This window comes from Scyliorhinus canicula, chromosome 1 (assembly GCF_902713615.1).
Source record: "Scyliorhinus canicula chromosome 1, sScyCan1.1, whole genome shotgun sequence".
Taxonomy (NCBI): Eukaryota; Metazoa; Chordata; class Chondrichthyes; order Carcharhiniformes; family Scyliorhinidae; genus Scyliorhinus; species Scyliorhinus canicula.
Genome location: NC_052146.1, coordinates 285330877 through 285358574, shown reverse-complemented (window position 1 = coordinate 285358574; position 27698 = coordinate 285330877). Strand labels below are relative to the sequence as shown.

Sequence of the window (27698 nt, the reverse complement as noted above, 5' to 3'; positions counted from 1 at the left end):
AACTGTAAATTAGAGCTGCGTAGCATTTTGAAGAATTCATTATTCAACTCAGCATGATACTTTATTTACAAAACATGCCACGTTAATACTTCTTGCAGTTGCTGTTTTGCACTTACACTTTATACTTACAGCTTTAAAATATATCCCTCAGACACTGAATCAGCTCAAGTATAAAAGTAGTCCAAGACTCTCTGCAATTGTTCCTAGATTTAGGAGTGTATTACTAAGGGAGAAATGAAAAGGCAGCAGAAAATGAATTGGAATAAACTCCAATTTCAGATTAAAAATTGATCTAAGTTAAGGAACTTAACATCTCCTTCCACTAAGGCATCAAATTTAAGATCAAATTGGATTAGTGTTAATCGTATAATAATTTTATTCAGGCATGGGCATTAATTGGAACTTTCACTTGAGTACATATAGAGAGATACATTCAAATTGTGGTGTGGTAGAGTTAAGAGTTGCAAGTTTAAAATGTTTCATTTTCTAAATAAGAATAAGACAGAGTACAAATTGACTAATATTCCATCCTTCGCTAACTGGCTTTGCAGAATTGATCAGACTGGCAGATCTACTTTTCATTCATGTTCAATCATACTTAAAATTAGTCCACATCAAAAATGTTTTAAAAAACCAGTCTTCTTAACAAGTTTACCATGCGCACAACTTAACATTTTATTCAATGTTTTGGAGCGCCACATGCAATTCAGCCCTTCAAGTTCAGGCACAGAAACCACAAGACCCAACATTCACATGCTTTCACTTGCCAGCTTTTAAAAAAAATAAATTTAGAGTGCCCAATTCATTTTTTCCAATTAAGGGGCAATTTAACATGGCCAATCCACATAGCTTGCACATCTTTTGGGTTATGGGGCAAAACCCACGCAAACACGGGGAGAATGTGCAAACTCCACACGGACAGTGACCCAGAGCTGGGATCGAACATGGGACCTCGGCGTCGTGAGGCAGCAGGGCTAACCCACTGCGCCACCGTGCTGCCCTACTTGCCAGCTTTAATAAATGTCTATCCAAATTATGTTTTCAATCAGATCTTATTGTAAACAGTACAAGCATCTGAGCTTTGCCTGACAAATATGTTTTTGTCCCTCCTCAATTGCAATTTTCTCTTCACATCCTAATTTTTAAGTCACGTTGTTTTAGGGAGTCGAAAAGGTTCAAGAGCAGATTTGAAGAAGATTTTCAAAATTATGAGGTATTGAGATGGTAAATTGGAAAGAAGGATGCCCACTGGTTGGTAATAAAAGGCATACCGCCGCTCCCAAAAGAGGGACTATTATAATATACATAAAAGGAGGTTTTACCAGAGACAGGAGTTTGGGAGAGTGGTGCAGGAAATGGCTGATGCAATTCAATGTGAGGTCTTGCACTTTGGAAAAAAGAATCCAAGCATAGACTACTTTCTAAACGGTGAGAAAATTCATAATGCCAAAGTACAAAGGGATCTGGGCGTGCTAGTCGAGGATTCCCTAAAGGTAAACATGCAGGTTAAATCCGTGATTAAGAAAGCGAATGCAATGTTGTCATTTATCTCAAGAGGGTTGGAATATAAAAGCAGCGATGTGCTACTGAGCCTTTATAAGGCTCTGGTTAGGCCCCATTTGGAGTACTGTGTCCAGTTTTGGGCCCCACATCTCAGGAAGGACATACTGGCACTGGAGCGTGTCCAGCGGAGATTCACACGGATGATCCCTGGAATGGCGGGTCTAACATATGAGGAACGGCTGAGGATCCTGGGATTGTATTCATTGGAGTTTAGAAGGTTAAGGGAAGATCTAATAGAAACTTACAAGATAATACATGGCTTAGAAAGGGTGGACGCAAAGAAACTGTTTCCGTTAGGCGAGGAGACGAGGACCCGTGGGCACAGCCTTAGAATTAGAGGGGGTAAATTCAGAACAGAAATGCGGAGACATTTCTTCAGCCAGAGAGTGGTGGGCCTGTGGAATTCATTGCCGCGGAGTGCAGTGGAGGCCGGGACGCTAAATGGCTTCAAGGCAGAGATAGATAAATTCTTGATGTCGCGAGGAATTAAGGGCTACGGGGAGAATGCTGGTAGGTGGAGTTGAAATGCCCATCAGCCATGATTGAATGGCAGAGTGGACTCGATGGGCCGAATGGCCTTACTTCCACTCCTATGTCTTATGGAAAACAGATCCATAATAGCTTTTAACAAGAAAAAATATTTTTTAGTAAATCTACGAAATTGGGACAAGTTGGGTAACGTTTATGGGAGCTGGCACAGGCATGATGGACTGGATGGCTTCCTTATGCACTGTAAAATTCTAAAAGGGGCAGTGAGTGTAATTCAAGGTCAGCTGGGCCCATTGGCATTCTTTGCAAATGACAAACCTTTCAAACAGATGAGTCACTTGAATTAGTACATTTTCAGAAGAGCATGACAGTAAATTATTCCCACGCTGTAATGTAAGGCAAAGTGTGATGTTATCATTTCCAAACACATTAAAGAAGCAAACTAATGAAAAGTTGCACCACTTAACATTTTTCACAATTGTACAAGTAATTAATGAGTAGCACTTTTATTATACTCAACTATCAAATGTCAATAAAATGTACAATCAGGAATTGAAAGAATAAATGGATTATGTAGCCCTACATCAAAAGTGGGGCTAATGACACCACGCTTGTTCAGTCTGCCTGAGATTATTTTCCCATTGGTCATCAATAATCTCAAACTCTCCAATGTAGCCATGTTTCATTGTTACAGTCAGGAATCTGTCATTTTGAAGCTTGGCCAGATGCAAAACTGGCATTTTGTTCATTTCTCTGCATTGTTGATGCTTGTAAGGGCATCGGCAAGAACATTTATGGGCACCAGGTGCTGCTCCCTCAATGTGGCAAAAGAGGAGTTAATGCCTGAATTAGTTTATTTTTCAGTAAAATTACGTCAAAAGTGGTTTGGTCAAACCCCATACTTTCCAAAGAAATATTGAAGGAATGACTTGTGGGAAATGAATTAAATATGCTGTTATGAACTAGCAAAAACATAATCTCAATACAAAAATAATGATGCAGCAACTCACTTGTAATATAAATATCATTGCAATTGATGACAGGATTCTAAAACCTGTAGCTTCTATTGGATTCCAACTGCTTTGACTGACTATCCTTCAGCAGACAATAAACCCAATTTCAAAAAGAACTAATGGTTCCAATCTAGTTCAATAGAATGGCAATCAACAAGTTTATTTCACTTTGTTTCTGTGCTTTTAAAAAGTTTAAATTTTATGTCTACTAGACCAGGAATTCTCAAGAAGGTTTCAAGGGTCTGCAAAAAGAGAATGTGTAGAAAGATTGTTGCGATAATAGACCAGATTACGTACATCAAATCAGATGACAAAATTGTATATTCGCGTTTTCTTAGCATTTCTAATTTCTCCTTCATTCCACCCTATGTCCCCCACCCCACTGCCCTTCTCCAAATTGAGTTACTGTACCATTTGGGAATGAGAATGTGTCCAGTACCATATTTATATATACATTTTTTGCTATGGTACAAAGAACTTGCGATTAGAAGGGTAATTATATGCGACGTCTGTCAGTCGGAGTGTGAAGAGAGAAAGTCTCAGTCCAAAGGAAATGCTTTGGAGGACATCAGTCAAGCTGCACATAAACAAAAAAACTAAGCTTCATACACACATAAATTACTTGTGCTGCATTTCAGAGGGTTCGTAGAATTTTTATAGCGCAGGAAGTAGGACCTCAAAAAGGAAAAGAAAATTGTTCAGAACCCCTGCACTTAACATGCAAGTTAGGTAAAAAACAGGAGATGCACATTTGATTTCTCAGACTAAACATTAAAAGTAGGTTTGATTAACATCTGTCCTTCTGAACTCTCAGACTTGTGTATGAATCCAAGAGTCATGGGCTGTAAGCCTCCTCTCTCACTTCTAGCTACACAAACCTTCAATGAGTTAAGACAGCATGCCATGTCTTGGCAACTGTAGGCACAAGAATTAGGAGCAGGCCATTCGGCCCATCAAGCGAGCTCTGCCATTCAATCAGATCGTGGTTGATCAGACTGTGGCCTCAACTCTACTTCCCTATACGCCTCCCATATTCCCTTGGCGATCAAAAATCTTAACTCACTCAGCCTTGAATATATTCAATGATCCAGTTTTCACTGCTCTCTGGGGAAGTGGATTTCACAGATTAACAAACCTCATAAGAGATTTCTCCATCTTGAATGAAGATTCCTAATTCCACTAGTTCTAGCCTTCCCTACAAGAGAAACATCCTCTCAGCATCCAACAGGTCATGCCCCTTCAGGATCTTATATGTTTCAATAAGGTCACCCCTCATTCTTCTAAACTCCAGTGGGTATTGATCCAACCTGCTCAACCTTTCCTCATAAGATAATCCCTTCAACCCAGGAATCAGACGAGTGATGCAATTATATTTTTTCTTAATATGACCAAAACTTACACAGTACTCCAGATATGGCCTCTCCAAGCCCTTGTACAGCTCAACAATATTTCATTTGGAATAAACGGCAACATTCCATTTGCCTTTAATCACTTGCTGCGCCTGCATACTAACTTTCTGTGACTCATGCACCAGAATAGCTAGATTCCCCTGTACCATACAGTTCTGCAATCTCTCTCCATTCAAAAAGTATCCCGTTTTTCAATTCTTCCTGCCAAAATGCACAAGTTCATATTTTTCCAACATTATATTCCACCTGCCAAATGTTTCCTCACTCACCTTAGCTATTTGTATCAATTTGTAGACATTTTGGGAATAGTTTTCCACGTGCACGCGTGGCATGTTTCATTGTGGTGCAGGCACCCACCAGTGGGTGGTGGCAGGTTTCCTGTTCTCTGCAATCCCAGCTCCCAGGAAACCCAGAGCAGGGGTTTGCCATCGGCAGGCCTGGAAGATCACGCCAGCAAGAATGGCCAGAAAATTCCAGCTCTTGTGTTTCTTGGCAACTTGCTTTATTTCAAATCTACCTATCTTTGTGACATCAGCAAATTTAGTTCCCATACATTCAGTCCTGACATCCTAGTCATTGATATAGACTGAACAGAGGCCGCAGCATTGAGTCCAGTTTTACTCCACAATAATAGCTTGCCAACATGAAAATGACCCTTTACCCCTACTTCCACTTCCTGTTATCTAACTAATCCTCTATCCATGATCACATCGCACCTCCAACACCATGAGCTCTTATTTTGTGGTAACCTTTGATGTGGCGCCTACTTAAATGCTTTTTGTAAATCCAAGTACACCGCATCTGCAGGTTCCCCTTTATCCACCTTGCTTGTTCCTCAAAGAACTAAAATTAGTCAAAAATGATTTCCTTTTCACAAAATTGATTACATCATTGACGGTAGATCAGAAAAATAGAAGTGTAGGAGCTGGTGGGGAAATGGAACCTCCCCCCTGGGAACGCTTTTAGGTATATGCAGGTCAGGGACTTTGTTAAGAGGCAGGTGGAGGAGTTTCCGCGGCTGCCGCCAAGGGGGGGTGCAGGACAGGGTGCTTTCGGGGACGTGGGTCGGGGAAGGGAGGATCTCAGCTATCTACCAGCTGATGCAGGAGGAGGAGGAGGCCTCAGTAGATGAGCTCAAAGCGAAATGGGAGGAAGAGCTAGGGGAAGAGAACCCTAATCCTCAAGAGATTGAGGATGGGACATGGTCGGACGCCCTGGAGAGGGTGAACTCTTCCTCCTCTTGCGCACGGCTCAGCCTAATTCAGCTGAAGGTGCTGCACAGGGCTCACATGATGGGAGCAAGGATGAGCCAGTTTTTCGGAGGGGAAAACAGGTGTGGGAGGTGTTCGGATGGCCCGGCAAACCACACCCATATGTTTTGGGTATGTCCGGCTCTGGAGGGGTATTGGAAGGGGGTGGCGGGGATTTTGTCGGAAGTGGTTGGGTCTAGGGTCAGGCCGGGCTGGGGCCTCGCGATCTCTGGGGTAGCTTCGGAGCCGGGAGTGCAGGAGGCGAGAGAGGCCGGCATTCTGGCCTTTGCGTCTCTAGTAGCCCGGCGCAGGATTCTGTTACAGTGGAGGGATACGCGGCCCCCGAGTTCGGAGACCTGGGTCAACGACATGGCTGGGTTCATCAAGTTGGAGAGGATGAAATTTACCCTGAGGGGGTCGGTACAGGGGTTCTTTCGGCGGTGGCAGCCCTTTTTCGATTTTCTGGCGAAGGGGTAGAGTGGTCAGTCTCTGCAGCAACCGGGGGGAGGGGGGGGGGGTTTGTTTGGTGATGGTTTGGCGGGGGGGAGGGGGTTTTGCAGCAGTGGGTTTGTTATGTTATTTTCTTCTTTCTTGTATTGATATTTGTTATTATTTATTTTGGGGGGGGGGAAAAGAGTTCTTTTCTTGTTTTGGCGTGGAAACACGCCTTGTTTGTTTTAAATTGCGGGGAGAAAATTTGTTATTGTTATTAAAAAATGTGAATAAAAATTATTTTTTTTTTAAGAAAAGAAAAATAGAAGTGGTAGATTGATGAAGTTGGGAATTACTCTTCAGATGCAAATTTTAGAATGCAAGGAACTTATAGTAGCATGTTATAACCAGTCTTTCAGGATAACGCATTGAAATCCAAAAACACAGAAACATTGTATTCCTTTACACAGTTTTATGTAGCAAGCACCAGGCTGCAGCAAGCATGCCACCTCTTACATAGGTAAGCAGAGTTAATTACATATTGGAATTCTTCTGCTGAAATGACAATTTAATATTTGGTGAATCCACCCTCAACTATATTGGAAATGATTCCACAACTGAAATAATGTTTGCACAAAGGTGCTGAAATAACAAACTTTTAATTGTGAGGAAGCTACAGGTGAAACAGAGAATAATGTCCAAAGAGCCATGATTGGGAAAGTTACACTTACAGTCAGGCTGAAACTCAATTCAGCTCACCCAACAAAGTAGGTGAAATAGCGGCCACGATCCAATGGCCACGCGGTCCCCAAAAATCAGCTCGCTGCGGCCGATTATAGCTACTGACAAAGGAGACCCCACTCTCGGGATCTACCTGGATTGCAAAGCCTCACGGGATTTAACGCAATCTCGTGAGACGTTGCAATGTCACTTAGTAGCAAATCTGCATATTCGAGCAATACAGCTAGTCTCATTCTAATATACAATTTCCTGAGGTACACAAAGCATTGGGAACTATCCCCATCGTCTCGGTGTCCTAGGGCTAGGGCTGTTGAGCACTGGTCCCCACAAACGGGGACCAGACAGAACGGCACTCATGGGGGTCTTTCAGTGGACCGGAGGTGCAGCCCCTTTGGGCAGGGTGGTATCTTGGCACAGCCAATGTGGCAGAGCTCCACGGTGTAGAAAACGGCCTGGACCGCGCGTTCCACACTGAGGTCCCCTATTTAATGCGAGTGGCGTTGTATAGCCAAGTGTTTCTCGGCGCTGTGGCTAAAAGTGCTCACTATGAGACTTTGTTCCCTAATCTTTTAGTTGAATCACGTCCAAACATACCCTTCTAGTCAAACTAAGTGGCCAATCCATTACTTTAATGTATACTTGCAGAGAAATGTTAAAGTAGTAAAAGCAAAGCATGCAACCAAAACATGCATTTCTTGACGAACAGAAAAACAGGGTTGTAATGTTAAATTTATTGGGAACTTTGATCAGATCACACTGGGAATTGTGTGTGAAGGTCTCCATACTACAAAAGAAGCATATTGAAACACTAGAGAAAGTGCAGGCTAGATTAACAAAGATTTTATCAAAATTGAGGCGCAGCAACCATTGGGGAAAAAGTGGGCTGGACCCTTTGCTGGTAAAGAGAAGGTACAATAGAGATTATCTAAATTATGAAGGGATTAAATAGAGTGAATATGGAGAAATTGTTTCCACTTGTGGGTCCGGCCAGAACAAGGAAAACAAAATGTAGCTACTAACAGATCAAATAATTAATTTATGAGAGATTGCTTTACACACACTGCCACGTGAAGTGATTAAAAGATAGATTTATTGATGGTAATTTTAATCTAACTCATGAGACAAGAAACTCACAAATCAGACAGAATGTAGGATTTAGACCTCACCCATTTATATTAATAGAGAGTAAAATTGGGGTAGGATGTAAAACTAGAATTGCACCCAGTCCAGTTAGTTAATGGAAAGGTTCAACATTTCCCCCAATGTATTTGAGAAGGGTCTTGATGCTTACATGAGGGAATAGGTTTCAGAGAGACATAATAAGTACAGTTGGAAGAAAAAACCATCTGATGTCTTCCCCTGTAAATTTCATTTAATTCTGTGTAGAATGCTCCCAACCATGCCATCACTGACAAAATGTCGACCTTAAAAAAAAATTAGCACAGTGCGCCACTATATAGTTTTAAAAAGTCAACAAACCAAGCTTTCATTCAACAAACCGGAATGAAATTTAACCATTTATCCCACTTGAAGAGACCACGTTTCATAAAATTAAACATACCAAAAATACACCAAAAATACACTGAGCACAGAGTACCTCCTAAATCCCAAGTGCAAGGGCCTTAATATTGTTTTAATTATTAACTCAGATTTTAATGACTGATGTTTTCATACACAACAGGAAAAGACTTCACTGGAATACTTTTAAATTACAATACATGTACAGATTTTTCAAATATATAATCCATTATACACTTCAAAAGGAATTGAGCACCAACAGGATTTACGTATTTTTGCACTAATACAGTGCATTATATAATACTCTGGTAATTTTAAATTTCTCAGGGATGCTGTATTAAAGAATAACTACAATGGATTCTTTGTATTCACGATAATCAATTACATAATAACCAGCATTTTATGCATACTTGTTGAAGCAGTTGACCCAGCAAAAAGTTAGTTTGTAAGAGATTGTTGTGCAGTTGCCAGCTTGCACAGAATTCAATAATCTAAGATGTAAAGACCACCGCACTGTTTTACACAAAAGTCTATATTTGTCTTGGTCCTCCAAAACCACATTAAAATTTCTAAAGATTTCACAAAAGTGGCACACTATTAAATGCAAATATGTAAACTTCCCAGGCGCAAGAGTAATGAGTATTGCAGACTTATAAATTAGCAATGTAAAATGTAGTAACCAACCATTTGTATTGTTTTACTAACTGGCTAAGTTAAGAAGCAAGCCCAAAACATAATACACAATAACAATGCAGTATGCCTCTGACATTAGATTAAATGGCTAGGTAATGGATGGCGATTTAAGAAACATGTTTTCAGCTCCTGTGGCTGACTACAACCATTCTGAACCTTGTGTGTGACAGGTCGCTGCTACCAATGTTTGGGGAGGGGCACGCCACATTGTTGTGAAACTAACTGATCAGGAAACTATGAAGATAACATTGCAACCATGTCCTGACAGGTCGCTTCTCTCGCGTTATAACCATATAAAAAGAACCGTTATATCTGCGAGCCGTTTCAATATGATTCAAGCAGGTTTCGTAGTTCAGTTTTTCAACTTTTAAGAAACTTTGGCAGCATTATTTTTTATAGTCTTTCTCTCCCCCCCAATTTGATAGACCTCTGACCACCCTCCCCTTCCCAAAAAAAACCTTCTCTCTAGTTAAAGTGATAAATGTTGGACCATATCTTTTTTTTTAATGAATTACTGTACCTTTTGGTCCACGATGGAGCAGACGAGGTCTTTGACGGCGGAGAGGGAGATGTCCTGTGCCTCGATGGTAACCGGTTCCCGAGTGAGGCCGATCTGGAGGAGGAAGGAGACGCCGTTGAAGGATCCCCGGGAATTGGTGGGACTCGGCGCGCTGAGGCTGCCGTTGGAAAGGCGGCCACAGAGCCCGGTGGCGGGCGGGGACAGCGATGGGGTCGGCGATGAGGCGGGCAGCGGCAACACCGACGGCAACAATCTCTGCGACACGGGAGGAGACGAGTTGCTGCCGCTGTTGGCTGACATCTGGCTCCCTGGGCGATAAATTTCAACGTGGAAACTTCCAGCCTTCCAAAACCAACATAAAAAAATGCAAGCAAAAACAAAAAACAATAGTCCAAAAATAAAAACCACCGTGTCGTCTGTCTGTTCAGACAATCAAAGAAATTGCACGCAGGCGGGATCGCATGTGCTGACAACTTTGTTCATCAGCAGCCTGTTGAAGTCCCACTCATTTTTCCCCCTCTCTGCTTTTCTCCTCTCGCCTTCTCTCTCTCTGTTCTGTAGTTTCAATCCGCCGTCGCCAGACGCTCAATCCGTCACCGGAAATACTCTGCAAAAGAAGAGAAGGGGGTGGAGAAAGAGAAAGACTCGATGAAAAGATGATGTTTTAGTTTATTGCCAACGTGCACATTAATATCAACAACCCCTTCCGCCCCGATGATGTGCAAACATTTAGGACGCATGCAATCATCCAGTGGGGGACGATTTTCATGCTTTCTGTGGATGTTGTTAGCACAAGAGAGAACGAGTTTTCCACTCAAAAGCGCAAAACCACCAACTTTAAAACAACTAAGACCAGCTACAACCCCTTACTTTTCCATTGTGACCGAGTCCTCTGTATTTCCATTTCCCGGTAAAGTGATAAAAACCGGGGGGAGGAAGAGAAACAAACTGCACAACTTAGGTGAAGGGCTTTCAATGGACCGGATGGTCTCCGAAATCTTTAATATCCGTTCATCTCCAATCACATCACTACACTCGTCTCATTTTTTTTTTTGCGTTTTCGGTGTTTCTTTAAAATCCGGAAGAGACCGGAGACATTTAGCGCCAAATAGACATAATCGCAAAATAAATGATAATAATAGTTACCAAAGCAGAGCGCCTGATACAAAAACAGCTGCTTTCAACTGAAGGTCCATAACAGCGTTACTGGTAGGCAAGTGGAGGTTACTACATCCGCTGCACAATGTACTGGAGCTGTGATGTTACTTTTAATCTGTATTCTGACTGACAAACCGGCGTGCGATCCCCAGTTTGCACCTCAACTTGCGGATTTCGACCCATATGTATCCATCGGTGGACGTACTTTGATCACGTGGCTTGCAAAGCGCCTCTGAGGTGATCCTACTGCCAAACAAGCTTCTACCACAAAATACATTGTGCATTTAGAATTTCATAAGCTGGATGTTCCCTGACACAAACCTTCAGTAAGCGGCGCAGTTACCCCACAATCAGAAGACGTGTACAAGGTAATGAATGCCATATTTTAAAAGTCACTTATATTAGTATTAGACCTTTATATAGAGTATTGCAAATCCTCGAACAGGATACGAAATGGGATGAAGTCAGATTGGATAGGTTCAGTTAAACAACTAATGCCAGCAACACGTGGATTGTGACCAATTCCTCATATCGGAGCTGTACTTTCTACGATTCTACAAAACTGGATCAAAGTTATTAAGGGCTCTAATTTTGACGTTGGCAATAATAAAACAACAAGAAATTACTATTTAAGAAATTATGTTTGCACACAAAAAGTCACAGGCTAGTGTTGTTATTGGTGGTGAGGAAGGACATCAACATTACAACATAAGTCATAAAAAAACGTTCTGGTTCTGCCAGTTCTCAAAAAAAGATTTGGTCATCATTTTGAGGTTAAAACTGATCATACATCAGTCTCTGCCTGTGTCATGTTCACTTGGCGGGTCTCTGTTATCTTGCGATATGATCGACGCCAAGAGGCAGCAAGAACTGACTGACTGGCGTTAAACTACAATTTACAAAAAACTGAAGCACTCAGGAAGTCTCTTGAAGCATCGGGACGATGTGAGAGGAGTTTTAATGCATTCGGTTGTGATCTGAATCCCGAGGTAGACTGCTGTTTTGCATCAATTTGCACCACTTTAGATAAACGCGCGACATGCATAAAAAATAATATAATTTATGTCAATTCTTAACACCATCCTAGTGTGTTTAATTCACAAGCGTGTTTCAGAAGCATACAAATATATTCTGATCAGGGAAGCTTAACCTGCTCTTTGCTGCCTGTACAGTAGATTGCCTCCTTCAATTTTAGTTGATTTTCAGATTTAAAATTTCTCACCCCTATTTAATACTGCAACTTTGGGAACATTCATCTCATACTGTTTTTGAGGTTTACTTTCAAGATTGCCAAACTGCAAACATATTTTCAATGTTGGTGTTCAGGAATACGATTTATTGATATAGTAAGAGTTTCATATGCTGAAAATCTGAACTAGAAAATGCTAGAAATACATAGTTCAACCATCACCTGTGGGAACAAATAGCTTGGCATTTGGGCAGATTCCTACTCAGAATCTCTTTTGGATTTCTGGACTTCTTTACAGAGATACATTGTCACTAATTATTAGGTCAAAATAACAATAACATTTGGAAGAAAATGTAAATACTGGGATTAAGATATTACATAAACCCTCTACCTTTTAAGTAGTTTATTACAGTAGGGTATCTCAAAAGTATATATTTTAATATTTCCAAAACAATCAATTTAATCTGGTCTACAGATCTAATGTCCTCCGTCAATTAAAATATTGAGTCAAGAAGTATACAACTGCAAATGAAAGATATAAGTTGACAACCAGACCTGCAGAGAGGCTGCACCACACCTGGGTAAAGTACAATTCCTTGCAGTAGTGTTTATATTGAGCCTTTTTTGGGGATTTCACCTTCAAGTATATAATGACGTGGGATTATATGTCTCCGTTATTCGCAAACTAACATTATCCTCTTTGGCGAATATAGTTAGAGACGAAAGTTGCAGAATTTGTATGTGCGAGAAGCTGTAATTCCCTACGACCGGATAAACCCGTGTGTGCAAAGCTTTAGGAAATGTTAGAAGCGAAAAAGAAAATGCGACCAGATTTCATTTAGACGCGCAATGATCAGAAAGTATTCTCAAATTGATTATCTTTAAATCGGGGCGGAAAGTACTCAAGAGGCACCCACTTCTAACTATTTACGAATGGGAGGATTCCGCCAATCCATTGGGGATTTCCCATTATCGGTCAATCTCGTCACCCCACTCGAAACAGCAAATCTAACCAGGATCAGGCAGCGTTTAACTTGGTCCAAAGAAGGGCAAAGTCTAAAAGAACTCTTCCATATCAAATCGAGTTGTGTGAGAGGTGTTTCAAAAGAAAAGCACATTCCCTCTCGTGGAATTCAATCGCCACTGCCCCTGCCCCCCCCCCCCCCCCCCCCCCCGTTATCCCTGGAGAGACGGAGCGACAGAAAGATGTGCTTGAAGGTGCTCACCAAGCAGGGACTCTGCACCGCACGCTGCACCTTTCCAATCATGTCACCAGTGAGTTTAAGGGACGCAAAAGCTGCAACAGACAGACGTTGGTTAAAACACAAATTTGACTGCAGGAAGGTCGCGAGCGTGTGGAATAGTGCAACTCGCGCGCGTTCATTTCAACAGTCCTGGCATCTACAAAGTCAGGCGACCGCAGACAGCCAGCATCCGCAGTAACTAATGAAGGGCAAACTGGCTCCAATTGTCTTCCCACCACAACTCTCTCTGCCCATCAGTCAGCAGCATTGCCAACGCTGCACCACCGATTGATGTCGAATGAGTTTTCTCTCCTCAGTGTCAAAAAAGTATCCCATTTGATTTGGCGAGCACTCACTCTTTTCCGCCGAGTTGCCGAAGTTTTCTTCACACCACTTTGCGGCGTCCACTTCATCTGTGCTTCATGTCCCTCAACTGCGTAACCCGGGGGCGGGAGAAGGGAAGGGATGCCAGGCATCCCGGGAGTTGTAGTCCGCCCCAATGGGCATTTGCCCCCGCCCACAATGGGAAGCGACAGTCCATAAACTACAGCTCCCGGCGTGCTCGGCGCGGCCGTCTCCGCCTCCCCGCCGCGCATGCGCGGTTGTTCATAACTCCACTCCCGTTATGGCCCGAGGAGGCAGGGCGGCTTCTAACGGTTCAGCGGAGAGCGGGCCGGGCCTGGGAATTAGCGTTCGGTGCTCTGGCTCCCCGCGTAGGGCGGCTGGAAGGTGCAGCAACGGTGTTGGTACGGACTTAGTGGGGTATATATTGTGGGCGCGCTCATTCGCGCCTTGAATTAAACAAGTCCACGGCGGCCGAGCTCGGTCGAAGGGCGGAACTGTTTCCATGGAAACCTCCAGCAAGCGCTGCCCGCCGCTCCGCGGTTCGAGCTGCCCATTCACAATTGTGACCGACTGACTGCTCCATTTGCTGCAGCAGCAATTGCAGTGACTTGATCTTTTCCAATCCCGACATAATCTAGATGGTTATAATTTTATGGAAACGTTTTGCGTTCGTGGTCTGTTTTGAAAAAAATATTCGACCCGAGGCTCTTTTTTTAACTCTATTTGGCCCTCCGCAGATGCTTCCTTTAATTGCTCAGTGTTTGCAGCACTTTATACATTCAGTTGCATCAGTGCGCTGCTTGACTTCTGTCTCCTTTTTGAAATCAGTTCTGGAATTAATTTTAGAGAATGAATCCTGGCATAACTATTAAAAATAAAAGTGATAATGAGTATAGGTCCATTAAAGACCAACTAATTTCAGTTGTTGGAGAATTGCGAGATGCGAAATCCAAACTTGAGCATTATGGTGAAATTAGAACAGAATTGCAAAACAAAACCTCTGAACTCCAGCAGTTATCTTTTCAAATAGCAGAATTCCAAAATCAAGTTTTTGAAGTGGAGTCAAAATACCAACAGTTGCAATCAAAAACTGAGCGAATTGAACTTGAAAATAGCAAGTTAATCGAAGAAAGTATGATATAAGAGAAAGGGGTACACAATACAAAAAATAGAGGAGTAGACTATTTGGCCCCTCAAGCCTATTCCACCTTTCAGTAAGACCATGGCTGATCTGATTATGGCCTTAGTTCACTTTCCTGACAGCCAGCAGGTGGGCATTTTAGTGGTAATGATCATAATTCTGTTAAATTTGGCATAGTTATGGAAAAAGATAAAGGCCAGTTTTACTAAGTTGAGATATAATTTGTCAAAGATGGACCAGAAACAGCAGGAATTCACAAGTCTAGACCCCAGTGAATGTCAAAGAGCATGATGTGGCAAAATAACTTCATGTGAGTTGCCAGGAGGAGGATAGAAGTGCTGGGTGAAATTAAAAAGATAAATCAGGAAAGCAAAGAGAGAACATGAAAGAGTCAATGTGAATTGGGGTAAACTCTGCTGGTTGGAGTCATACGTGACACAAAGGAAGATGGTTGTGGCGGTTGGAGGTCAATCATCTCAGCTCCAGGACATCACTGCAGGAGTTCCTCAGGGTAGTGTGCAAGGCCCAACCATCTCCATTTGACCTCCCTTCCATCACAAAGTCAGAAGTGGGGATGTTCGCAGATGTACACAATGTTCAGCACCATTCGTGACTCTTCAGATAACGAAGCAGTCCATGTCCAAATGCAGCAAGACCTGGACAATATTCAAGCTTGGACTGACAAGTGGCAAGTAACAGTCACGCCACACAAGTGCCTGGGAATTACCATTTCTGACAAGAGAGGAACTAACCATCGCCCTTTGACAATGGCATTACCATCGCTGAATCCCCACAATCAACATCCTGGGGGTTACCATTGATCAGACACTGAACTGGACTAGCCATATCTAATACTGTGGCTACTGGGGCAGGAATACTGTGGCAAGTAACTTAACTCCTGATTCCACCCCCCCCCCCCCCCCCCCTCCCCCCCAAAGCCTGTCAACCATCTACAAGGCACAAGTCAAGAGTGTAATGGAATACTCTTGCTTGGATGAGTGCAGCTCAAACAACACTCAAGAAGCTAGACACAATCCAGAGCAAAGCAGCCCACTTGATTTCTCCCCTTTCACAAATATTCAAACCCTCCACTATCGACGAATAGTGGCAGCCATGTGTACCATCTACAAGATGCACTTCAATAACTCGCCAAGGTTTCTTAGGCAGCACCTTTCAAACCCATGATTGCTACCATCTAGAATGACAAGAGCAGCAGATACCTGGAACACCACCACCTGGAAGTTCGCCTCCAAGTCACTCACCACCCTGACTTCGAAATATATCACCGTTCCTTCACTGTCACTGGGGCAAAATCCTGGAACTCCCTCCCTAACAGCACTGTTGGTTTAAGAAGGTAGCTCACCCCTCCAGCAACTGAGTAATAACAGACCAACCAATCTCATGTCTGTGGTGGGCAAATTGTTGGAAAAATTATGAAACACAGTATAAATTATCATTTACAGATTAATCAAAGAGAGTTTGCATGGAGTTTTTAAGGAGAGGTTGCGTCTGACTACTTTGAATTTTTGAGGTGGTACAGAATCAGATTGGTTCCAGCACAGAAAGCGGGCAAACAAAGAGGATTGATGGAGATAGCACATTTGATGTAGTCTGCTTGGATTTCAGCAAGGCTTTTGACAAGTCCCTCGTGTGTCACATCTGAAAAGTACAAGTTCATGGAGTCCAAGCGAAAGTGGCAAGTTGGATACAAAATTGGCTCAGTAGCAGGAAAAAAGGTATTGGTGTTTTTGAGGCTGCAGGGCCCTTGCTGATAAACATGCACGTAACATTCACTTTGACATTCACTAGGGTCTAGACTTGTGAATTCCTGCTGTTTCTGGTCCATCTTTGACATGGACATGCGTTTGTGGATGATGTGAAAATTGACCATGTGGTTATATGGAAACATACATGGAAAATAGAAGCAGGAAGATGCCATTCAACCCTTCGAGCCTGCTCTGCCATTCATTCTGATTACCCTGATCTCGTCTTCCCCCATATCATAGAATCTCTACAGTGCAGAAGGAGGCTATTTGGCCCATTGAGTCTGCGCTGACCCTTGGAACGACCATCCTAGCCAGGACCACGCCCTGACCCTATCCCTGTAACCCAGTAATCCCACCTAATCCTTTTGAGCACTAAGGGGCAATTTAGCAAGGCCAATCCACCTAACCTGCACATCTTCGGACTGTGGGAGGAAACCGGAGCACCCGGAGGAAATCCACACAGACACGGGTAGAAAGTGCAAACTCCACACAGAGAGGCATGCCAGAATTGAACCTGGGTCCCTGGCGCTGTGAGGCAGCAGTGCTAACCACCATGCCGCCCTATAACCATAGATTGCTTTCCCCTTTGAGTGTACCGGTAGTGATTTAACCTGAGGATCACCACACTTCAGGCAAGCTTGAGAAGGCAGGGCCTTCATGAATAACTCAGCCAGAACAGGGATTGAACCCAGGCTTGTCACGTCACTCTGCATCACAAACCAGCTGTCCAGCCAACTGAGTTAAACCAGGTATCCCTTGATTCACTTATCCCCAAGAGCTATACCTAATTGCTTCTTGAAATTACACAACGTTTTGGCCTCAACTACTTTCTGTGGTAGTGAATTCCACAGATTCACCATTCTCTGGGTGAAGAAATTTCTTCTCGCCTCAATCCAAAAAGGTTTACTCCTTATCCTCAAACTATGACCCCTAGTTCTGGACTCCCCCACCATCGGGCACATGGCTTCTGAATCTACCTGTCTAATCCTGCTACAATTTTATAAGTTTCTATGAGATCCCCTCTCACTCTTCTAAAAGCCAATGAATATAATCCTAACCGACTTAGTCTCTCCTCATATGACAGAGTCTGCCCTGTAGTATTCTCCACTTTGTTCCCTTTTCAGAATCCTCTTCATGAACCCTCACAAGTCGCATGGGCTTTCCTTGCAGCTTCCAACATGCTGTACGAACGTGTCCTGTTACAATGATAACACCTAGAGCTGGATTCTCTGTTTTGCGACTATGTCCCCATGCCGTCATAAAAACTGTGGACTTTCACGCCAAAGGGCCATCCATTCCTAGCCTGCAGAGGTCCAGCAGTGAACCAGCGTGAAATTAGCAGCTTTTGCTGCGGATATGGGCCCCCACACCTCCGGGTTGGCACCTGACTGGTGCCTTGTACTTGCAGAGTCAGGAGGTGAGTTGCTCACCTCAGAATTCCCAGCCCTGACCCACTCTTGCAGCCACGATATTAATGTGGCTAGTCCAGTTCAGTATCTGGTCAATGGTAATTCCAGGATATTGAAAGTAGGGGACACAGCGATGGTAATTCCATTGAACGTCAAGGGCAATGGTTAGATTCTCTCTTGTTAAAGTTAGCCATTGCCTGTCACTTGTAATACAATCCTGAACGGACCCCAATTATTGCTAGGATACTGGACAGAAATCTCAATATTATTTTAATTTTGTAAGACTGTGAGGAAAAGATACCTCACTCCAGAAGTGATTTCATGCAAAATAGTGATATGGGGCTGGCTTCTCCATCGGTGGGATCCTCCATTTCGCCGGCTACACCTGCGGAGTTTCCAACGGCATGGGGGTGCCCAAAATGGTAAACCCCATTGGCCAGCTACTGGGACGGAGGATCCCGCCTATAGTATATTAAAACTTTATTACAAACACAGTATTAAAATATCGTTTTTTTAAAAATAATTTTTATTGAAAAATTTTGAATTTATACAACAACATCAAACCATACTAAAATACCAACAATAACAATAATGACAACAATCATAAATCTTCGCCCCTCCTCAATGAACAACCCAACATATTAACAACTTAAATTAACACAATGTTAAGTTACATAACCGTAGAGAAAAAAATAGAAACTATAATAAGGACCCCCCCCCCCCCCCCCCCCCCCCACTCCGGGTTGCTGCTGCTATTGACCAAGATACCTATCTTTGAGCCAGGAAGTCCGGAAAAGGCTGCCGTTTATAGAACCCTTGTACTGATCCTCTCAGGGCAAATTTGACCCTTTCCAATTTTATAAATCCCGCCATGTCATTGACCCAGGTCTCTACACTTGGGGGCCTCGCATCCTTCCACTGCAGCAAGATCCTCCGCCGGTCTACTAGGGACGCAAAGGCCAGGACACTGGCCCCTTTCGCCTCCTGCACTCCCGGCTTCACCGCAACTCCAAAAATCGCGAGTCCCCACCCTGGTTTGACCCTGGATCCAACGACCCTCGACACCGTCCCCGCCACCCCCTTCCGGAATTCTTACGTGCTGGGCATGCCCAGAACATATGGGCATGATTCGCTGGACTCCCCGAACATCTGGTGCACCTGTCCTCACCCCCAAAGAACCTACTCATCCTAGTCCCGGACATGTGGGCCCGGTGCAGCACCTTGAATTGGATGAGACTAAGCCTCGCACATGAAGAGGAAGAGTTGACTCTCTCCAAGGCATCCGCCCAAGTCCCATCCTCTATCTGCTCCCCCAGTTCCCCCTCCCATTTAGCCTTCAGCTCCTCCACTGATGACTCCTCCACCTCCTGCATTACCTTATAGATGTCAGACACCTTCCCCTCTCCGACCCACACCTCCGAAAGCACTCTGTCCATCGCCCCCCCGCGAGGGCAGCAAAGGGAATCCCTCTACCTGTCGCCTAGCAAACGCCTTTACCTGCAGGTATCTGAACATGTTCCCCTGGGGAAGGCCAAATTTATCTTCCAGTTCCCCCAGGCCCGCAAACCTCCCGCCAATAAACAGGTCCCTCAATTTACTGATGCCCACCCTTTGCCACCCCCTAAATCCCACATCCTTGTTCCCCGGGATGAACCGATGATTGCCACCCAATGGAGCCTCTATCGAGCCCCCTGTTTCCCCCCTATGCCGTCTCCACTCTCCCCAGATTCTTAGGGTCGCCGCCACCACCGGGCTCGTGGTATACCTCTTAGGGGAGAGCGGCAACGGCGCCGTTACCAGGGCACCCAGGCTCGTACCTCTACATGACGCCATCTCCATTCTTTTCCACGCCGCCCCTCCCCCCTCCATCACCCATTTACGCACCATTGACACATTGGCCGCCCAATAGTACCCCAAAAGGTTGGGCAGCGCCAGCCCGCCTCTATCCCTCCCTCGATCCAGGAAAACCCTCTTCACTCTCGGAGTCCCATGTGCCCACACAAAGCTCACGATACTGATAGTCACTCTCCTAAAGAAGGCCCTGGGGATGAAGATGGACAGGCACTGAAAGAGGAACAAGAACCTCGGAAGCACCGTCATTTTGACGGACTGCACCCTTCCCCGCCAACGACAATGGCAGCATGTCCCACCTCTTGAACTCCTCCTCCATCTGATCTACAAGCCTGGTGAAATTATGTTTGTGAAGAGTCCCCCAGTCCCTGGCCACCTGCACCCCCAGGTACCTAAAACTCTCCCCTGCCCGCCTAAGCGGGAGCCTACCAATTCCTTCCTCCTGGTCTCCAGGGTGCACCACAAACACCTCACTCTTGCCTAAATTTAGTTTATAACCTGAAAAGGTCCCAAACTCAGCGAGCAGCTCCATCACCCCCGACATCCCTCCCACCGGGTCCACCACATACAGTAACATGTCATCGGCATACAACGACACACTATGTTCCTCCCCACCTCGCACCAAACCTCTCCACCTCTCTGAATCCCTCAACGCCATCGCCAGCAGCTCGATTGCCAGTGCAAACAACAAGGGGGAAAGGGGGCAACCCTGCCTGGTCCCTCGGTAAAGCCGGAAGTACTCCGACCTCCTCCCATTCGTGGCCACGCACACCATCGGGGCCTCATATAACAGCCTCACCCATCTAATAAACCCTTCACCAAATCCAAACCTCCCCAACACCTCCCATAAGTACCCCCACTCCACTCTATCGAAGGCCTTCTCCGCATCCAGCGCCACCAATATCTCTGCCTCCCCCTCAATCGCTGGCATCATGATGACATTCAACAATCTCCGCACATTCGTGTTCAGCTGCCTTCCCTTCACAAACCCTGTCTGGTCCTCGTGTACAACCCCTGGCACACAGTCCTCTATCCTGGTGGCCAGGATTTTTGCCAGCACCTTGGCATCTACGTTGAGGAGAGATATGGGCCTGTATGAACCACATTGCTGGGGGTCCTTGTCCCTCTTTAAGATTAATGAGATCAGCGCCCGCGACATCGTCGGGGGCAAAGTCCCCCCTTCCCATGCTTCATTAAGTGTCCGTACCAGCGACTTCCGGTTGCGGCTATGACTAGCTGAGCCGCACATTTGGAAGCTCCTGCGACAAAGGTGTTTTTGGGCCAATTGGAGGGCCCCAACGGTGCTGAAAAGACGAGTCCCGGTGGGGGAAGGTCCCCTGAGGAGAACTAGACCGATTTTATGGTCGGTACTCGGAGTGGAGCGGCAAGAAAAGTGGCAGCAGCTCCCCAAAAAAAGCGGGGGAAGAAAATCAAAATGGCGGCCGGCGGCGCTCCGGAGGGATGGAGGAAATGGGCGGAGGAGCAACAGGCCGCTCTCCTCCGTTTTTTCACGGAGCTGAAAGTGGAGCTCTTAGAGTCCATGAACGCGACGACCACCAGGTTGGTGGGAGCCCAGGCGACCCAAGAGGCGTCGATCAGAGAGCTGCAGCAGGAGATGACCGCGAGGGAGGAGGAGGCCACGGTCCTCGGGGCAAAGGTGGAGGTGCACGAGGCACTCCACCTGAAGTGGCAGAGCCGTTTCGAGGAGCTGGACACTCGGATGAGGAGGAAAAATTTGAGGATCCTGGGCCTGGAAGAAGGCCTGGAGGGGTCGGATCTCCCGAGATATGTTGCGGAGATGCTGAGCTCCCTGATGGGGGAAGGGGCCGGTCCTGCGCCCCTGGAGCTGGAAGAGGCATACCGGGTCATGGCCAGGAGGCCTAGGGCAAACGAGCCCCCGAGGGCGGTGCTGGTGCGGTTCCAGCGGCTATGTGATCGGGAGAAAGTCCTGAGCTGGGCAAAAAGGGAGAAAAGCAGTAAGTGGCAGAACTCGACGGTAAGGGTGTACCAGGACTGGAGTGCGGAGGTGGCAAAGCGGCGGGCCCGGTTCAACCGGACGAAGGCGGTGCTACACGCGAAGAGGATCAAATTTGGAATGCTGCAGCCGGCGCGCTTGTGGGTCACCTACAAGGACCAACATCATTATTTTGAGTCCCCAGAGGAGGCCTGGACCTTTGTACAAGAAGAAAAGCTGGACATGAACTAAAACCTGGGAGCACCGGCGGTCGTAGCCGCCTGGGTACTCTTGATTGAGCAAGTGGCCCTTATCTTTTCAGGCCAGGTCGGAGCTGGGTAACAGTTTCTTGGATTGTTTGGCTTTTCTTGAACGTTTGACTTTTTGAATATCTTGAAGGTTTCGAGTTGTTTGGTGTTTCTGTATATTTGAACTGTTGAAATTTCTATTGCGGGTCGTTTTCTTCTTATGGTGTGTTTCTTCCCGTTTCCAACTTCCCTTAGTCATTTACCCTTTTTACCCCTTTTTCTTCGGGTGTGTGGTCCCTTTTTTTTTTGTTGTTTGTTTTTTCTTCCCTCTCTGGTTATGGTTATCTGTGGTTATTTATACTGTTTGATGGAGGGTGATGGTTAAGCACATTGTTAGTTGATAGCTATTTAATTATTTTGTTATTTAAGTATGTAGTTAAGTATTTATGTATTTAGTTGCCATTGGGTATTTATATTGTTAAGTTGGGAAGACGGGACGGGGGGGAGTGGGTTGATCATGCGGGTTTATCTCTGGGGTTTTAAGGGGATCCTTCACGGGCGTGGATGGGGATGGGGGGGAGTGGAAGATGGCGGGGCGGGGTGTGGCCGGGCGAAAGCGCGGGCTTTCCTCTGTTTTTCCCGCGCGCGGGATGGAGGAGAGAGGAGGGGAGAAGAGTGGGGCGTGGCCAGTAATGGCGGCCTTTCCCGCGCTGGAGCGGGGTCAGAGTGGAATGGCGGGGGGGGGGGAGGTCCCTCCCCCCCCCTCGAACCGGGAGGAGTCGGAGTGTGGCAGGAGCAGCCGGGTCAGCGGAGATCAGCTGACTCTCGGGAGTACGATGTTGGGCACATCGCGGCTAGGAGGGGTCCTAGCCAGGGGGGGGGGGGGGGGGGGGGGGGGGGGGAGGGTTAGGGGGAGATACCGGGTTGCTGCTGGAAAGACCAGGGACGAGAAGGGGAGAGCTGGGGGGGGGGGGCCATCGCTATGGGAAACGGGTCAGAAAGGGGGGGATGACCCGGGGCGAGCAAGGGACAGAACATGGCTAATCGACAGGGAGCAGGGACGGGTCGCCCAGCGATCCGATTGATTACGTGGAATGTAAGGGGGCTGAATGGGCCGGTTAAAAGATCAAGGGTCTTCTCGCACCTGAAGGGACTGAAGGCTGATGTAGCGATGTTGCAGGAGACTCACTTGAGGGTAGCAGATCAGGTCCGCCTGAGAAGGGGGTGGGTGGGACAGGTGTTCCACTCAGGCTTGGATGTCAAGAACCGGGGGGTGGCGATTCTGGTGGGAAAGAGGGTGTCGTTCGTGGCGGCAGAAGTGGTGGCAGACAAGGAGGGCAGGTATGTGATGGTGAGGGGTAGGTTGCAGGGAGAGAATGTGGTGCTGGTGAATGTGTATGCCCCGAATTGGGACGACGCGGGCTTTATGAGGCGCCTGCTGGGCCTCATCCCGGGACTGGAGGCAGGGGGCCTGATCATGGGAGGGGACTTTAATACGGTGTTGGACCCTGGGCTGGATAGATCGAGTTCCAGGACGAATAGGAGGCCGGCAGCGGCAGAGGTGTTAAGGGGGTTTATGGAGCAGATGGGAGGGGTAGACCCATGGAGATTTAGTAGGCCTAGGGCGAGGGAGTATTCTTTTTTCTCCCACGTCCACAGGGTGTACTCCAGGATAGACTTTTTCGTATTGAACAGGGGGCTGATACCGAGAGTGCAGGACACGGAGTACTCGGCCATTGCGATATCGGACCATGCACCACATTGGGTGGATGTGGAATTGGGGGAGGCGCGGGATCAGCGCCCGTTGTGGCGCCTGGATGTGGGGCTGTTGGCGGACGAAGAGGTGTGCAGAAGGGTTAGAACGGGCATTGAGAACTATCTGGGTACGAACGACACGGGTGAGGTGCAGGTGGGGACGGTCTGGGAGGCCCTGAAAGCAGTGATTAGAGGAGAGCTGATCTCCATAAGGGCACACAGAGAGAGGAAGGAGAGGCAGGAAAGGGAGAGGCTGGTGGGGGAGCTCCTAGAAGTAGATAGAAAATATGCGGCGGCACCAGAGGAGGGGCTACTGAGGGAGCGGCGCAGTTTACAGGCCAGGTTCGACCTACTGACCACTAGGAAGGCGGAGACGCAGTGGAGAAGGGCGCAGGGTGCGGCGTATGAGTACGGGGAAAAGGCGAGCAGGATGCTGGCACACCAGCTTCGTAAGCGAGATGCAGCCAGAGAGATTGGGGGAGTGAGAGAGAGGGGGGGGGGGACGTAGTGCAGAAGGGGCAAGAGGTGAATAGGGTCTTCAGGGACTTCTACAGGGAATTGTATAGGTCTGAACCGCCGAAGAGGAGAGGGGGAATGGAGAACTTTCTCGACAAATTGAGGTTCCCAAAGGTACAGGGGGAGCTGGTAGAAGGGTTGGGGGCGCCGATAGAGCTGCAGGAGCTAATTAAAGGGATAGGCCAGATGCAGGCGGGGAAGGCGCCGGGGCCGGATGGGTTCCCGGTGGAGTTTTACAGGAAATTTGTGGACTTGGTGGGCCCAGTGCTGGTGAGAGCCTTTAATGAGGCGCGCGAGGGGGGGGTTTTGCCCCCAACAATGTCGCAGGCCCTGATCTCCTTGATTTTGAAGCGGGACAAGGACCCGGTCCAGTGCGGGTCCTACAGGCCTATCTCCCTCTTAAATGTAGATGCCAAGCTGTTAGCAAAGGTCCTGGCAACCAGGATAGAGGATTGTGTGCCAGGGGTAATCCATGAAGACCAGACGGGGTTCGTGAAGGGACGCCAACTTAACACAAATGTCCGGAGATTGTTAAATGTGATCATGATGCCGGCAGTGGAGGGGGAGGCGGAGATAGTGGTAGCGCTAGACGCGGAGAAGGCATTCGATAGGGTGGAGTGGGAAGACTTGTGGGAGACGTTGGAAAGGTTTGGGTTTGGGGAGGGATTTATCAAGTGGGTAAAGCTGCTCTATTCGGCCCCGATGGCGAGTGTGGTAACAAACGGGAGGAGGTCAGAATATTTTGGGCTCCATCGAGGTATTAGGCAGGGATGTCCCCTATCCCCCTTACTCTTTGCATTAGCGATTGAACCGTTAGCGATGGCACTGAGGGGTTCAGGGGGGTGGAGAGGACTGACAAGGGGAGGGGAGGAGCATCGGATCTCGCTCTATGCGGATGACCTGTTGCTGTATGTGGCAGACCCGGAGGGGGGAATGCCGGAGGTTATGGAAATACTAGCGGAGTTCGGGGACTTTTCGGGATATAAATTAAATCTGGGGAAAAGTGAGGTCTTTGTAATACACTCGGGAGACCAGGGGGAGGGAATTGGGAGGCTCCCCTTCAAAAGAGCAGTAAAAAGTTTCAGGTACTTGGGGGTGCAGGTGGCAAGGAACTGGGGGACCCTCCACAAGCTGAACTTCTCTAGGCTGGTGGAACAGATGGAGGAGGAGTTTAAGAGGTGGGACATGGTGCCGCTGTCGCTGGCAGGGAGGGTGCAGTCAGTTAAAATGACGGTCCTCCCGAGGTTCTTGTTTTTGTTCCAGTGTCTGCCCATCTTCCTCCCTAGGGCCTTTTTCAAGAAGGTAACGAGTAGTATCATGGGGTACGTGTGGGCACATGGCACCCCTAGAGTTAGAAGGGTCTTTTTGGAGCGGAGTAGGGATAGTGGAGGGCTGGCGTTACCCAATCTTTCAGGATATTACTGGGCGGCAAATGCATCGATGGTACGAAAGTGGATGATGGAAGGGGAGGGGGCAGCTTGGAAGCGTATGGAGAGGGCGTCCTGTGGCAACATAAGCTTAGGGGCACTGATAACGGCACCATGGCCGCTCCCTCCCACGAGGTATACCACGAGCCCGGTGGTGGCGGCCACCCTCAAGATCTGGGGGCAGTGGAGGCGACACAGGGGGGAAGTGGGGGGTTTGATAAGGGCACCACTAAGAGGGAACCACAGATTTGCACCGGGAAATACAGGAGGGGGATTTCTGAGCTGGCAGAGGGTGGGCATTAGGCAACTGAAGGACTTGTTTATAGAGGGGAGGTTTGCGAGCTTGGGAGAGCTGGAGGAGAAATTCGGGCTCCCCCCGGGGAACACGTTCAGGTACCTCCAAGTGAAGGCATTTGCCAGACGACAGGTAGAGGGGTTTCCCGTGCTTCCCGACAGGGGGGCGAGTGATAGGGTGCTATCAGGGGTCTGGGTCGGGGAGGGGAAGATCTCGGACATTTATAAGATTATGCAGGAGGTGGAGGAGGTACCAGTAATGGAGTTGAAAGACAAGTGGGAGGTAGAGCTGGGGGAACAGATAGAGGATGGGACATGGGCAGACGCCCTAGAGAGGGTCAACTCGTCGTCGTCATGTGCGAGACTGAGTCTCATTCAATTTAAGGTACTGCATAGAGCCCACATGACGGGGACAAGGATGAGTCGGTTTTTCGGGGGTGAAGACAGGTGTGTCAGATGTTCGGGAAGCCCTGCGAATCATGCACACATGTTTTGGGCATGTCCGGCACTGGAGGAGTTCTGGAAGGGGGTGGCAGGGACGGTGTCGAGAGTGGTGGGGTCCAGGGTCAAGCCAGGATGGGGACTTGCGATCTTCGGGGTTGGGGTGGAGCCGGGGGTACAGGAGGCGAGGGAGGCTGGAATATTAGCCTTTGCGTCCTTGGTGGCTCGGAGGAGGATCTTGATTCAGTGGAGGGACGCAAGGCCTCCAAGTGTTAACACCTGGTTAAACGACATGGCAAACTTCATCCAATTGGAAAGAATCAAATTCGCCCTGAGAGGGTCGGTGCAGGGGTTTTTCAGGCGATGGCAACCCTTCCTGGACCTCTTAGATCAGAGATAGAAACTGAGGTCGTGACAGCAGCAACCCGGGAGGGGAGAGGAGGGCGGGAGGGAGGGGGGGGGGGAGGGTGTGGGGGAGGGGAGGGGGGGGAGGGGGGATAGCAACGAAGGAAACACGGTATCGGTGGTGTCACGGGCAAGGCCTGCCCGAGGACACTGCCAGAAATGACAAGATGGTCGGGCGGCCGGTTCGTCGGCGGGGGGGGGGAGGCGGGGGGGGGCGCGCGGGTAGGGGGTGGGGGGGATTCTTGTTAAGTAGGGGGGTTTGACTTTGTTTTGATATAATTCAAATGTAGGGGGGGTTAAAATGTTTGTACTCTGAAAAATTTCTTCAATAAAAAGTATTTAAAAAAAAAAAAAGTGTCCGCACCAGCAAGGGGCCCACTAGGTCCACAAACTTTTTATTAAATTCCACCGGGAACCCATCCGGCCCCTATGCCTTCCCTGACTGCATCTGCCCGATCCCCTTAACTAGCTCCTCCAGCTCAATCGGCGCACCCAACCCCTCCACCTGCTCCTCCTGCACCTTCGGGAAAGAAAGCCCGTCGAGGAACCTCTCCATTCCCCTCCTCTCCCCCATTGGCTCCGACCAGTACAGTTCCCCGTAAAAGTCCTTGAAGACCTCATTCACCTCTACCCCCTTCCGCACCACATTCCCACTCTTGTCTCTCACTCCAGCAATTTCCTTAGCCGCATCCCGCTTGCGGTGCTGATGAGCCAGCATCCTACTCGCCTTTTCACCATGTTCGTACACTGCCCCTTGTGCCTTCCTCCACTGTGCCTCCGCCTTTCTAGTGGTCAGCAAATCAAATTTAGCCTACAGGCTGCGCCTCTCCCCCAACATCCCTCCTCTGGTGCCTCTGCGTACCTCCTGTCTACCTCCAGCATCTTTCCCACCAGTCTATCCCGCTCACTCCTCTCGCTCCTCTCCCT

At 47.3% G+C, this 27698-nt stretch overlaps 1 protein-coding gene across 3 annotated transcripts in view; it reads right to left on the bottom strand.

Annotated features, from left to right (window-relative positions):
- prkd3 (protein kinase D3) overlaps positions 1-11027 on the bottom strand; it is a 513687-nt gene extending 502660 nt beyond the window's left edge. Inside the window, exons 1-2 of one of the 3 annotated variants that reach the window (XM_038814542.1) lie at positions 10775-11027; positions 9629-10235 (exon numbers count right to left, since the gene is read on the bottom strand). In XM_038814542.1, coding sequence (XP_038670470.1) covers positions 9629-9928 — 300 coding nt within the window. In that variant the 5' untranslated portion in view covers positions 9929-10235; positions 10775-11027. The remainder of the gene's footprint in view (positions 1-9628; positions 10236-10774) is intronic. The other 2 variants (XM_038814525.1, XM_038814532.1) reach the window with 2 other exon arrangements.
- Between the last annotated feature and the right edge of the window lie 16671 nt (positions 11028-27698).